General features: G+C 40.9%; 1 protein-coding gene across 1 annotated transcript in view; it reads right to left on the reverse strand.

Moving 5' to 3' along the window:
* Positions 1 to 223: 223 nt before the first annotated feature.
* KCNMB4 (potassium calcium-activated channel subfamily M regulatory beta subunit 4) overlaps positions 224 to 15,139 on the reverse strand; it is a 34,697-nt gene continuing 19,781 nt past the window's right edge. Inside the window, exons 2-3 of the mRNA XM_042468941.1 lie at positions 5,873 to 6,000; positions 224 to 851 (exon numbers count right to left, since the gene is read on the reverse strand). Of these exons, the coding sequence (XP_042324875.1) occupies positions 683 to 851; positions 5,873 to 6,000 (297 nt within the window). The 3' untranslated portion in view covers positions 224 to 682. The remainder of the gene's footprint in view (positions 852 to 5,872; positions 6,001 to 15,139) is intronic.

The following is a 15,139-nucleotide window of genomic DNA, read 5'->3' on the forward strand; positions in this document are numbered from 1 at the left end:
AGAAGGGAAGAGGCCTTGGCAATGGATGAGGTCTTCCCTCGGCAGAGCACCATATGAGATGGAAAGATGGAATAAGAACCAAATACAATGATTTTGGCATATACCTAGACTTAAACATTCATTTCCAACATGGCATTCTTGAGTGTAATCAGGCTAGCATGACATAATTTGCCTTTGACCAGAAAGAAAGTGACACTCACATAAGAGGAACACACACACTAAATAAAAACCAATAACTTTTTAATTATTTCAGAAATACAGTCTATGAGAAACGAAATAATAAATATTCAATACTAAATAATAAATATTAAGAAAGAGTTTTGCTAAGATGAAGTAGTCAACCACACTTTGGGTTTTCACAAACTGTCCTTTAGTCGATTCTGGAAACCTGGAGTGAAGAGCCATCCTTCAGGTTATTTCGTTAATGCAGTAGAGCCAGTTTGGTGCAGCTTAGGATCATTTGATGGAACAGACATGTTGGCTTTCATAGTGGCAGAAGCAGCTAGTTAACATTTCACAGCGTGGTCACCTAAGATTACTCTTCAGGCATCAGCAAGACCAACAGCTGGCAATACACTGGGAATGAGGACTGCTAAGAAGCACCACCAAAGAACCTGCCAATTGCATTTGGCATGCCCGACTCCTGAAAAATCCCTCCATTTTTCCCTTCAACGGACTTGTTTTAGGAGTGCTTCCTCTTCTTGATGGCTTCTGCTTTGACTGCCAAGCTCTTAGCACAGATAGTCAGAACCACAATGAGGACACCAACCAGGAATGTCACCACAGGCCAAAGGAAGCAATGCAAAAGGACAGATTCATCATGAGTGCGTCGTAACAGTACGTCGTCTGGCCTGCAAAAGAAACAGAAACAAAATCAGAGGGGGTAAAAGAAATTAGGGAAGAAGAGTAGGGAGCACAAAAGCCACTTATGAAAAGGAGGCAATTGGCATCTTTTAAGAAGTCCACAGAGTCCATACTTTCTGCAATGTATTATCTTCAAGGATCTTCCAAAGCCCACCAACTCCCATTATATTTTGGACTACCATCCCCATCATTCCCAGCCACTACATCCAATAGCTGTCCTGGGGAAATGATGGTAGCTATAGTCCAACATATCTGGAGGTTGCTGGGTTGGGAAATGCTTGTCTGTAAGAAACTTTCATGTCATTTCATGATCAGCTTGATGACCAGTCAGATGGCCACATTGAACAATCTGTCTCTTTTCATCTGTATTTCAGTCTGCCTGAACAGAAAAGCCAGATTCACTTCACATGGTTTCTTTAAGGATGAAACAGAGGAAGCTTCCATGTGAATGACACTGCTCAGCTGTTTTAGAAATCTAGCCCAATATCCTTGGAAACAGCTAAAAACAGACAAGGCCAGTATGTGGCATTCTTGAAACTACATAAGCTTCCTGCTTTAAAAACAATGGGTCCTCACTGAGTGCTGCACAAACTCCAGTGTGTACACAGAGCCTGTATGCTGTGATATAATTTGCCTTAACCAAGGTGGCTGGTTTGACACATGCAACGTATGCACATATAGGCCTGAATCCTGTTGGTTAGTCCCAGCTAGAGTAGACCCTTTGAATCCATTACTAGTGAGTCAACAAATCTGTGAGTCACCTTGGGTCTCTTCTCAGAGAAAGGTGACATACAAATGAAATAACTGAATAAATAAACAAGTAAATAAATCCCTTCATTTGAGTGGGTCTGCTCCATTTAAGAGTAATAGTAAGATTTCAGAAATGCTGTTGCCACCTCAATTAAGGAAATGGGGAAGCCCTTATAAGTAAGGTAGTTCCATATAACAAAGGCAGCTGCACCCACAGGGAATCAGAGGACCATGAGTGATAAATAAGCTCCACATAGATTTCTTTTATTAGACTATAGTTCCCTGCAGTGCAGAAAAAGGAACTTTTATAAGCTGTGTAATTTTCCAGCAACTACTAGCTATACATTATTGGTATAGGCTGTTATTGCAGCTGCAGGCCTCTCAAAGACAGAAACACAGATTTTGCTAGAAGAAACATTCTGTCTCACCTGAGGATGAGTGGACAACTGACAATGCTGAATATGCAATGCAATTTTGCATTAATCACTAAGACATAAGCCCCATAGAGTCTAATGGGAGTTATGATCTGCTAAAAGCATGCAGAGTTCTACTTCCCCAACTCTGTTCTAAGAGAGAGAGGGAGGAAGAGAAAAAGAGAAAGGCAGAGAGATGGGGGGGGGGGGAGAGATTTGCTATATAAAAGAGGTATTCTCAAACCACAGAATGACTGCCTTGCACAGTATGATCTTTTCATACTATCAGGTACCTGTTTCAGTTTGGATCTAACTGCAGGTTGCTGTGCCAGAGAGTAGAGATCCAAGTAAGACCACATAGCAAAGATGCTTTATTCTGTAAAGAGGACTGTCTTCTTCAAAGAGGTCCCCTACACCAGCAAATAATTATTCCATGATGGATGACCCTGGGGCACCACCTAGTGCTTCACAGATGCTCATGATCTATTTTCATTTGTCAAACCCTAAACAAACATTTGTTCATAGCACTTTATCCTAGCACAAGATAAAGGAAGGTGTCACTCATACATGGTACAGCTGCCAAGTCACGATGGAGAGTAAACACTGGACTTATTGTAGCACAATAGGTGAAGGGATAGACACCGCTCCTAAACAACAGTGTTAATCACCTGTGGAATAGTTCTCTCAAATGGCAAAGGCAGCACCTGCCAGACTGTTTCCCCTGAACAAATAGAATCTCACTCTACATCAGGACTCTTACAGGAACATAATGGGGCCACACAAGTTCCAAACCAACTATACAAATGTAGCAGGCACGTTGTATTCCAGTAGGCCTGGAGTGGGGAGAGTGCAGCCCAAAGGCTACAGGCAGCTCCTGGGAACCCACTTGGCGGGCCCCAATATTTACAGCCTGGAAACTCTGAAACTCCCAAGAACTCCAACTTTAAAAATATCAATTTGCCCCCCCCCCCCCCCCAAAAAAATGCATTTTGTTCCCCCCCCCCCCCCCCCCGTCACCATTCAAACGCTTGACAGTTGTTTGTATTTTGGGCAAAAGCCAGAATAGGAAGTGACATATCCATTGTGCTAGGATAGGAATGACAGTACAGCCCATGGGGAGTTGTGGAGGGAGAAATCCCCCCTTAGTGGTTGATCACCCCGGCAATAGACCAACCCATACCACTGACCTACTGTCCTAGAAACCCACCTCTTTCTTTTCCTGAGAGTCTCTTCTTCTTCACCTCCAGCAGGTGAGTACAACATGGTCCCCTATCTATCTATCTATCTATCTATCTATCTATCTATCTATCTATCTAGCCAGCCAGCCAGTCATTATTCCTATGAAACACCTCTTGCTCTACCCAGTAGTTCAAGGTAGGGATGGGAGAGGCTTTTGTTCCAGTTTCTTTCTGATAAGAATTTGCTAAAATCTATGAATTTAACCTTTGAGTTATAAAGAAAATGAACACTGAAGAAACCATAACTGACAGATACAGCAATCCAAGCCCAGGATTTTGAGTACTTAACGTTTAAAAGTCTATGTTTGAAACCCTTTGTATTCCATCAAATTACTGTTGAATTAAGGTTTCAGCCATTATTATTTTTTATTAAAGGGCCTGCCCATCATTAACACCTATCCAGCAAATATCCTCCATGCTGAGAAACACTGTACCTACTGGATTTTGCCAATGTAAATGGTGGGGAATTTTGTTTTTGTTTAAAAAAGATCCAGTATGAAAGAAAGTGAAATCAATAGATTTCTCCACCCATAAGGACTAGAAGTACTATAAGGATACTCTGCCAGACATTGTGCTCTGTTCACTAATACTAGGGCTTTCCTCATTCACCTGGCAATGCTTTCACATCCACTCAAATAAGTGCAGGGCATAACTCATAGATTTCAAAGAGCAATATCCATCTTGTGTAAATGTGAATGCTGTATAAAATGTTTCTTACACAATTCATATGCAGTATGGGTAACAGAAACTGAGCCAGCATGGTGTAATGGTTTAAGTGTTGTACTAATATTCTGAAATACTAGGGTTTACCCCCCCCCCTCCTTAAACTATGGAAACCCAGTGGGTGACCTTGGGCAAGTCATACTCTTTCAGCCTAAGAAGAAGGTAATACCATCTACTGAATACATCTTGCTGAGAAACCCCTGTGATAAGGTTGCCATAACTCAGAATTAACTTGAAGGCACAGAACAACAACAAAGCTATCAGAGGCCAGCTGAATAGCTTTGCAAACCCTACACAATTTATAGCTGAAATAGAAAGGATAAGAAAGAATGTTTCCTGCAGTCTCTGTGGTGCTGTTCTTCTCCTGTTAGCCAACATGTCTGGCTAATAACAGCCTGGCACTGCCTACATACTGAACCCTGCAAACCCCACTGGTGTCTCCAGCAGGAAAAGCAGTTAGTTATACGGTGCAGATTTTTGTATGGACATCCACTCAACTGCTGCTAAAGCATTTTTAGTGATGAACACCCTTCTCCCTTCTTTTTATAAGCTGCCGCATGATCAGCAAAAGGGAAGATGGCTAAAGGCAAAAATGCTAAAGTGCCCAGTTTGTATTTGCCAATAAAAATTTAGTTCCCTTATATAAAATACAAGCATTTCAAGTGAAAACAGACCTGAAGCTCTGGGCAATCAATTACAGTACTGCTGATGGTGAAAGCAATTAAGACTGGTGCAGTGAGTCAGCATACCATATAGGTATGAAGTGTTTACTCTTGGACTTACTCTTCAAGCATTACACTTCTATTATTTATTTATTTATTTATTTATTTATTTTTGGCTAATGGAGTGGGCATCATCCAAACTGCCATCCAAGACACCCAAACTCATTTTCCTCTTGGGAAAATGGCAGACAAAAATCACCAGGGAAACACCATATTGTGTCCAGAACTTGGTCACCTTCTTTTTTATTATTATAATTACAACTCCATCCTTCAACCAGCATGACCACTAGCTGTCCTGGCTGGGGATTCTGTCCACAGTTTTCTTAAGTTCTTATGTAGTGTATTTCACATGGCCTCTATGCTGAAACTTTGCTGCTGTTGTTGTGTGCCTTCAAGTCATTTCCGACTTATGGCAATCCTAAGGCAAACCTATCCTGGGGTCTTCTTGGCAAGATTTGTTCAGAGGACATTTGCCATTGCCTTTGCTGGGGCTGAGAGCATGTGATATCCAAGGGCACCCAGTGTGTTTCATAGCCAAGCTGGAAATAGAACCCAGGTCTCCAGAGTTGTAGTCTGACACTCAAACCACTACCCCATGCTTCTGTAACAATGAAACAATAATTCAGCGGCTGCTCTGACCTACAAATAGCAAAAACTCTAATAATAATTGGGGTTCAGCTTTCTGGGTTAATGAACGTTTCTAGGCTTATAGAACCTCTGAATATGCTGATTAGCCTAGAAGCTTAGGAAATGGTATTGGATGAGAGGACCCTTCATCAGCTCCTGAAGAACTTTTCCTAACCCTTCAAATTAGATCAAGACTTGGATCAACCCCGCTCTCTTAGGCAGGACACTAGACCCTGCTAGAGAGATAAAGACTATAAAAGTTCTGCCTATTCTTGTAGTGTACTCTGTTTATTTTGAAAGTGCAATTTGACAATTATGAACTGGAAAAGCTTATACCTTGAGGCTATGAGCCAAACTGATGGACAGAAACCAAATTAATTCTTCAATTATTTATTTAGTTCCCATCAGGGAAGCCCTGACACTTTGCAAAATCCCAACAAAATGAATTCCTGAGAGCCAAATTATGATTTCTTTCCACCATCATAAAGAACCAAGAACTAAAGAGACGTAGTTTAGCGGTACAAAGAGAGCTTACCTGAGGTGTTGATTAAAGTAGCATGTAAAAGGCTGAGAGCCGACTTCATCTTCCCAGTAATCTTGCCAGTGCGTTACAATGTCAGAGTTCTTCTCATTTTCTCTTTCACACGGAGGGATATATGAACACTGTTGAAACAAATGACTGTTAAAATGGCATCATTCTAGTATCTGAGAGCATAAGATAGTATTTCTCTTTGGTCCTCCCTTAACAGTTTTCATATTTAAAATCAAAACATATGTTTCAAAACTGGGCAAAAAGACAAGAAGGGATGTTTCACTCAATATTGTTGCTATTGCTATTTTAACCATTGTTACTGAATGCTAGAATTCCTTAATCCAAAAGAATGGGCTGCCCTCCCCTCCGCATCCCTGACCTCTAATTTCAGACAATTACATACAGTAAAATGGTTATAATAGAATAGAATAAATCTGTCAAAAAGATGAGGAGAGCCCTGCTGGGTCATACCAAAGACCAATCTAGTGAATCAGTCTGTCCACCAAGGCAAACCACAAGCAAGATATGGCACCCTTTCACTCGTGTTCCCAAAGAATAACAAAATCAACTGGTTTTCAGAGTGCATAGGAATCTTGTAGACCTTTGAGACTAACTGAGAAAAAGAAGTTGTTATATAAGCTTCTGTAGACTTAGGGGGTGAAGCAGATGGGTGGCTTGACATGGCCTCTGGCCACACCAGCAGCAATCAGCTCAGGACTGCAGCGACTGGACGGCTTGTTTCTGAAGCTGACAGCCACCACAGTCCCAAATGAACATCTGGCAAGGAGCAGTTTTTCACCACTCCTTTTTCTGGTGGTTTCAAGCCACCTTAGGTGGCCTCAGAGTAGCTTGCAGCCAGGTTGGGGACATGTGTCATCAGCACGCAATGCCCCGAAGCAGCCAGAAGCTGCTCTTTTTGGCCTATCTGTTTCAGGCCTATGTTGACTTCCTCAGATTCATGGTGAAAATGGACTGTGGGTGTAACCACACTGGAAAATTAAAGAAGTTTAAGCACTATTTTAAATGTCATGACTCTACATGACAGAATCCTAGGATTTTTGTTTGGTGAGGAACCAGTGCTCTCCAACAGATCAGGCTGAATACCTTTACCTAAATCCCAATAAATACAATCAATCCTATTAAATACAATGGCATAGTAAAATGGTGGCTCATATATACAATGGCAACAACAAGGTTTGCTTTTGGGGACTTTTTAAAAAAATATTTTAAAAAAATAGAGAAACAGACAGACAACAAAATATTTGGAAAACCAAAGGTTGAAATCATTGCTTTAATTTCACTGGTGATGGCACTCCAAAGTCATCACCAGAAACTTTGAACTGAAGATAATAGTGATGGAATCTGCTGCAGCTTTTAGCATTCACACGTTCTACTGATAAATTATGACACTCACTATTGTGAGCACCCCGATACCCCCAGAGAGTCTCAGGCAGACATCTGACTGCTTTGCCAGGGAGAACAACAAACACAGCCACCAAGAACGAAAAGTACAAAGTCTCAGAGTGGTTGAGCTTCATGCTTTATCCCTGACATAGACACTTTTATACAGTGAGAGAAAGAAAAGAAAGGTCACACAAGCATAATTTTAATTAATTTCTGTTCAAAATGAGAAACACAAAGCAGATGGGCTGAAGCCACTTTAATCCTATTGAATTTTTTTTAATGTTAATCTTTTGAGGGATTTATTTGACCCTACCTGGTCTAATCTTTTAAGGCCCAAAAAAGAATTGAAGCTGGAACAAATATATCTCAACTGGCCCAAGGCACAAGGTCAATGAGCCCAGCAGACACAACCTGAGAGAAACCTTTTGTGCCTTCACATCTGTGATACTTGCTCAAGTGCAGAAATAATCAATGGGGGAGGAGGGTCTAAAGCTAAATCAAATGGTGATGCTATAGAAACTGGAAAACATTTTTACACCTCTAAACAGTGTTTTGGGAAGATTTCAAAGGGAAGCTGATTTGGTTTTGATGTGTAGGAAGTTTTAATGAGCTCAAAGTATGCACTCATTTACACATTATTGGTTTAGCAGATGGTGGATAACCCCACAGAACAGTGAAAGAGGGGAAGGGTGGAGAGTTTCAGTAAACTCAAATATGGGGGGGGGAAAACAACAACCCGACAACAATTCATTGCTTTTTCTTTGCACAGTCAAAATATATCTAGCAGAATAACTTGGGAGATGATTGATGACACATCTAGGCAGACATAATGCTGATTTACCAATTCATTTTCACCAGTTCATTTTCCAAATGCCCATAAGAGCATAGATAGAGCTGTTATATGACCAGATCTCAATATAAAACAAACAAAACAAACAAGCTTCATTTATATACCGCTCTATACCACCTAAGCAGTGTCTAAGCGGTTTACAACTGTAAGCTAATTTGCCCCCAACAATCTGGGTACTCATTTTAGCAACCTCGGAAGGATGCAAGCCTGAATCAAGCTTGAGCCCTTTTGCTGGTCTTGAACTCGCAACCTTGTGGTTTTGAGGGAGTGGCTGCAGTACAGGCATTTAACCACTGCGCCACCAGATATAATGCTTTTCAGTGAAACCAGCTCTCAGATTCAAAGGCTAGTTCTCAAGTATCAGGGAATTAGATCAAGATGGAAGAAGTCATACTACATATCTGCAGGTATGAAATAGGGTATCTGGATAAAAAAAAATGCTGGTACTGTCCAGTTAGGAACCTCTATGTTCACATGAATCTTATGGCAGAAGCCATTCAAGACGCTCTGAAATTGACAAATGATATATAGCACAAGTGAGAGACAGCATGATGTAGTGACCAGGGTTCCAATCTCTGGTCAGCTGTGAAAACCGACAGGGTGATCTTAGTCACACTCTCAGCCTCAGAGGAAAGCAATGGCAAACCCCCTCTGAAATAATCTTGCCAAGAAAACCCCACAATAGGTTCACCTTACAGTTGCCATACATTGGAAATAACTTTAAGGCACACAGCAATAATAAAGCAGAAGCACTTATTGCCTTGCATCACAATACTGGACTACTGTGAATGCTAAGTTTACCCTGGCATCATTAGAAAGGGACTTTATCAAAAACATTTCAGAGATCTGTGGTCATTGTCAAGCTAGCAGGAGGAGTCTGGGAGATGTAACCAAAATTGAAGCATTTTCATGTTCTGTTGATGGGATTGGGTTTCCAGTTACAGAGTGGTTTCTACATGTGTTCAGCCATGTGCATTTACAATCCCACTCCCATTTTTTATGTTTTATTGTGCATTAAATGCACAGTAATTTCAGAAGCCAATATGCACAGACAATGGAGGTGGGGATTGTGAACATAGTTGCCCAAGGTTACAATCTCTCCCTTAGAAATCCACTCCAGGGTTTTCTGAAAGCCTAGATTTTCTGATCTAAAGCAATTTGCTACCTTGAGCATTTTTCACCCTGGTATGTTTTATAGACTAAGACACTTTTAAGACCATATAAGGATTTTGACAAATGTATGCCATTGTTATCACAGCCAACAGTTCTTCTAAATCCCCTTATGACCCATCAATATAAGCAGAGTACCAGCTTTTGAAGAAACTCATTATGCAAAACAAAACCTCTTTGGAGGTTTGTGGTATGCACATTTACTAAAACCATCAAAGTTTTTCTCCTCCAATCAATTCTTTCAGTTTTTAATTAAATTTCTTCAAAATAATTTATTTTCCAAAACAAATATAGCTTCTATTCTCTGTTCATCCAGTTAATTAGATCAGCACAATCCAATACAATGAAGATTTCTGTAAGCACATTAGAAGCATCAAATAGTCTATACTGGACAGATATTTTCAAGTTCACTCATATGACATCCCCAGCCTTGATTGTGTATTACATGTAATGCTCAAAAATAACTGTCTAGTCTGTTTTGTACAATGGCCCCTTCTCATCAGTTTGCAGATCTCTGGATTACAGAAAGCTTGGAGAAATTATTTTTTTAAACTTCAACTCCCACAATTCTCCAGCCTCCATGGCCCAGCTACAGTTGGGCCATGATAATTGATAGAACTGAGCCCTACTTGTGAATGAGTGCCTGTCTATGCTCTTTTTAGATGTTTCTTCATGGGAAAGGAATGTCTGTGGCCTTGGGCTGTCTTGTCCTTACAATCTTTATCACAATTTGCTGGTGTTGGAGTTCCACCTTTGTGTGTGCAACATCAAAGCCATACCACTAAGCAGAGGAAGGGAGAAAACTATTATCTTCAGACACTTTAAATGTCTGTAGCACAAAATAACCTATGTCTTTTCCCTCTACTCCAGGTTATTGAAAGGACAACAGTCTGCTATAGAAGGACTTGAAGATAGTTTCAAAAATTAAAAAACTGTTAAGCAGTTTTAAGCTTTTAGGATTTAAACTTCTAGAAGAATGCAATACTTTAAGAAGGCTGGGTAAGCTAAGCACAACCTCACAGTACAGAATTTAGTTTTGCCCAAATGGGTGTGCGTACATGCCTTCAAGTTGCCTGTTGACTTATGGTGATCCCATGAATTTCAGTTTTCTTATGCAAGGAAGACTCATATATGGCTTTGCCAGTAGCCTACAGCACCTGGAATTATTGGCTGTTTTCCATCTAAGTATTAACCAGAGCTGACCCTGCTTATTTCCAAGATCAGATGGGATCTGGTGTCTTTAGGCTAATGGAACGTAGGTAGGGTTGCCATAACCCGGCTGCAACCGGGTTTTTCCTGGTTTTGGCGGCACCTGCCCGGTCACGGCATGAGTGCCGCCAAAAACTGGGAAAAGCCCGGTTGCAGCGGGGTTGGTAGGCAACCCTCGGGGCCTCGCTGCCCTCCTCCTCCTCCACTGCGCATGGCCGCGCGGAGGAAGAGGAGGGCAGCGAGGTCTAGGGCGGAGGAGGCTGCAGGGAGGTGGCGCCTCTTGGGCGCAGCCGCGCCAACCTCCCCGCCTCCCTGCAGCCTCCTCGCCTCCTTCCTGGTCCTTGCGGGGGCCAGGAACGAGGCGAGGCCTCGGCGATGGCCGGCGGTCTCCTTGCCTCCTTCCTGGTCCCTGCGGGGGCCAGGAACAAGACGAGGCCCCGGCAATGGCCAGCGGTCTCCTCGCCTCCTTCCTGGTCCCTGCGGGGGCCAGGAAGGAGGCGAAGCCCTGGCAATGGCTGGCGGTCTCATCGCCTCCTTCCTGGTCCCTGCAGGGGCCAGGAAGGAGGCAAGGCCCTGATCCTGGCCTCCGATCGCGGCGAGGCCCGGGGCCCAGGCGGGGAGGGAAAGCCTCCTTAAGTGGAGGCTTTCCCTCGCCGCTTGGCCTCTGCTCCCCGCCGCGATCGCGAGGGAAAATGTAGGACAAATTTTTCAAATGTAGGACACTTTTTTTCCTACATTTGAAAATTTTGTCCTACATTTTTCCCGGTTTGGAGGTCCGGCAGTATGGCAACCCTAAATGTAGGTGCTAATAATAGCAAGGTAAGAAGGACAGTTGTTCAAAATGTCTGAAGAAAAGTCCTGATTTGGTGACTTGTTTTGTCTCAAATTGTGCTTTCTGTGGAAGACCACATCTTCTTTTGTATGAGCATGACTTCCTTTTCTACCCACATTCAGTTCCTTCTTGCCTTCAGTTTCCTCCAATATGAATAAAGTTGAGGCAAAGAGAAAAAGGAACTAAGCATTCTACCATTCATGAAGAAATATATTGTGGGAGGACATAACAGAGGCTGTTTTCTGCAGTAGCACCACAACACTGGGATCATTTTGGTGGTGTCAAAACTTTGTTTTTTATCAAAGCCTAAAGGCCTAACTGCTTTTATCCAGGATGCACATGTCTTCTGGTTCTACTATTTTAAATTGTTGTAACAGGTTTCAAATCATCTGGTTTTTACTGATAAGCTATTATACATATACATACATACATACATATTGATATATGTATATATAGAGAGAGGGGGGGGGAGAGGGAGAGAGTTATTATCAGGAAACCTGTATGGGAGATACATCTTCATAAGTATACGTATGTATGCAGCAATTACAATCAGTCACTTTGGAACACATGTATCCAATACAGGGCTGCTGCTATGTTACTACATAGCAGAGCTGGCAATGTGCCTAATGTACATTGTGTACTGATGTGCATTGTGCACCGATGGCATTAGATCCCAAGATGCAGCAAGCACTCTTGTTGGTGTCCTGATACACATCTTCACAATTCACTAACCAGGTTTCTTAGTGCCTCTGTTACTTAGCAAAGTAAACACAAAGTTATGTTTAGTAAAAGGTAAGCTAAGATTCCAGCAGGGATTTGTTGTTTTACATTGATTTTGTTGTAAGGTGCCCTGAGATCTTTCAATACAGGTGGGATATAAATATTTTAATCAATAATTTAAAAAATAAAATGATGCCTGAATAAGCAGAAATAATAATAATAATAATAATTATAATTATTATTATTATTATTTGTATCCCGCCTCTCCCTGCGGGTAACAACAAAGAAAAACAATAGAAAGTCAGGAGATGACCCTGATATGCTAAGTCTTAAAAAACCTGGTTCTTATTTCTCTTCCTGTTACAGCTGTTACTGCTGCTGCATATCCCTAGAAACCATGTGGATAGCCTTCTTTAGGGCTTGGGGCTAGGACAGTGTTTAGCTCTAAAACATTCTTTTTCTTACTGCTATTTGCATTTCTCTCTCTCCTGGTTATTCTACTTTTGTTTGGCCTTAATGTGAATTCCTAATGGAATGTTTAATCTTAATTTAATGTATTAAAGTGAAGTGTTTAGTTTAATTGTGCAACAATTTAAATTGCTGCTGTTGTTGCTCTTGTTGTGTACCTTCGAGTCATTTCTGACTTAAGACAATCTGGGGTCTTCTGGTCACCCAGAGGGTTTCCATGGCTGAGTGGGGAATCAAACTCTGCTCTCTACGGTCATAGTCCAACATTCAAGCCACTATACCACACTAGGTCTCAACTATTTAAATATTGACTTGTAATTGTCATTTAATATTGGGGCTGTCGTCTATTAACAGAAATGTAAAAAAATATCAGAAATTAAACTGTAAGTCACTGTTACTTTAGAAACATAAAATGGATAAAGTATGATTTGGTTAGGTGTCAAAAACTGCAAACTCAATCCTTAGTTTTTCTTGCAAACAAGCTACAACTATGAGGAATCTCTTTTGTTTTGGAAGTTCAGAAGGAACAGACAAAAACAGAAAAAATGATTACCGGCAATATTGGTAAAACAAATACACTTATTTTGTCTCTGCCATAATGTCAAGCAGACATACAGCAACGTTTTCAAAAAAGGAACTGAGAAAAGGAATCTAAGACCAGGAATTACAATGGAATGGTAACAGTCTTTTTCTTCCATAGTGTTTAATGATAATCAAGGGATAGTAAATATATGAAAAATTTATCTTGGAACATTTTATGCATCATTCCTAAATAAAATATTTTACAATACATTTTTTTAAGTTTTTCTGGAGAAAAAGGCTTTGAGAGGAAAAGGTTTCCCATTTTTTTCCAACTCTCTTGCCCTCAGTCTTCACATCTTTATCTGTAAACTTTACAAATACTGCTGTAAGCCATTCCAAACATATTTTAATATAGAAAAGTGATATAGAAAAGTGGTGCTCAGTATCATTTTGTTAGAAACTAGTCAAAGAAACATCATGCAGTGAAAACAAAAGTAATTTTTCTCCTCTACATATGTGACCAAACACTTGTTACGACTAAATAATGAAACCTTCCATACACCTCAAACAGCTAACTATGGCGCATTCTTGACGGGCCCTATGGGGCGCCGTTGTTACGCATGAGGGGCAGCGCTTCCTGACGCACCTTGCCCCTCGTGCATAACGAGTATGTCAAAATGGCAGTGCCGCATACAGACGGGTTCCGCCATTTTGACGTCGCGGGCGCACAGCATCCGGAAGTCGCATGCCGGAAGTGGTGACGCGAGTGCGCGCCTCGCACCTTGCGGCGCCTCTTCTGGGGCGCAGGAAGAAGCGCCATTTTGGTGCTTCTTTCTTGCTGCACCCGAAAACCACGCGGTTTGGCTGCTGCGGTTCCCGGACGCAGCAACTGGCAGCGGCACAAGACCGCCCATTTTGGGCGGTCTGTAACGCACCAAAAAATACTAAAGGTAATAAATTCCACTATCATTGCTACTAAAAATATAATAGCAAGAAACTGAGAAACAACTTTGGGCAGCAATATGCAGCAGGGTCTGAAAAGTCCCAATAGATTTATAAACCAACAACCCAAAATGGTTCCTAGTGTGAGCGTTCTTAGTGATTAGCCAGCTTTTACACTCCACAATTGTACTAGATTTTACTGTATTCCTCCTTCAAATCCTTGTTTTTTCTCCTTATCTACTGTAACTAATATACTACACAAGCACACAACACACACATGTGTAGTCTTTGTAGCATAGTTCAAAAGTGACATGAAAATATGCTTTCTCTGTTACTACCTTTGGTCTGACATTTTGCTGCTTGATGACTAAATAATAAAATGTAGCATTCTGTAATAATCCATGAGTTTCAGTATTCTGGAACAAACACTAACTTACCTTCATAATACTCCTGTGAGTTAATTAAATGCTACTATGGCCATAGAATAGACAAGATAAAAGTGGGATATAGCCTCCTGTGACAACACACTAATAAAATAGCCATTCAAGTAAGACATTTGGAACCATATATTTCCAGAATTTGGCTATATACCTTAAATGTGTCCTTATTCATGCTATGCTTTATAAGAAAGCTCATTAAAGTCTTAATAAATATGTTGCATGCCAGGTTCTGCACTGTATATTATTGCGATAGAAAGGCTTTAGCAGTTAATGCTTTGTTTGGTTTTTTAAGAAATTCTGTTGAGAATGAAACCCAAGGATGCCCTTGGGCCAGAATGTCCATAGTCCCAACCTCAGATGTTGAAGATAATAACAGTTAGTTACTACATGAATTTTAGGACCTAGTGATTGTACAGAAAACAAATCCTGAAGCAAAGCCTGGTTGGTCTTGACATATATTACCACTTCTCCCAGAAAATAAAACAAAATACAATATTATTTTATGTGTCTTCATTAGTCACATAATGCAATGTTATCTAGTCAACATAAAGACAGGTATGAAATGAATTACATAAATTAAAATAAATAGCTTACGAGAATATGAGTATCACCACCACAAATAATTCATTCAATGGACACCAGGTACTGGTGTAACATACTCAGGGGTAGCTGTTCTGGCCTTGTAGCAAAATACAACAAAATCCAAAATCCAC

This window comes from Sceloporus undulatus, chromosome 5, assembly GCF_019175285.1.
Source record: "Sceloporus undulatus isolate JIND9_A2432 ecotype Alabama chromosome 5, SceUnd_v1.1, whole genome shotgun sequence".
In the NCBI taxonomy this organism is placed as follows: domain Eukaryota; kingdom Metazoa; phylum Chordata; class Lepidosauria; order Squamata; family Phrynosomatidae; genus Sceloporus; species Sceloporus undulatus.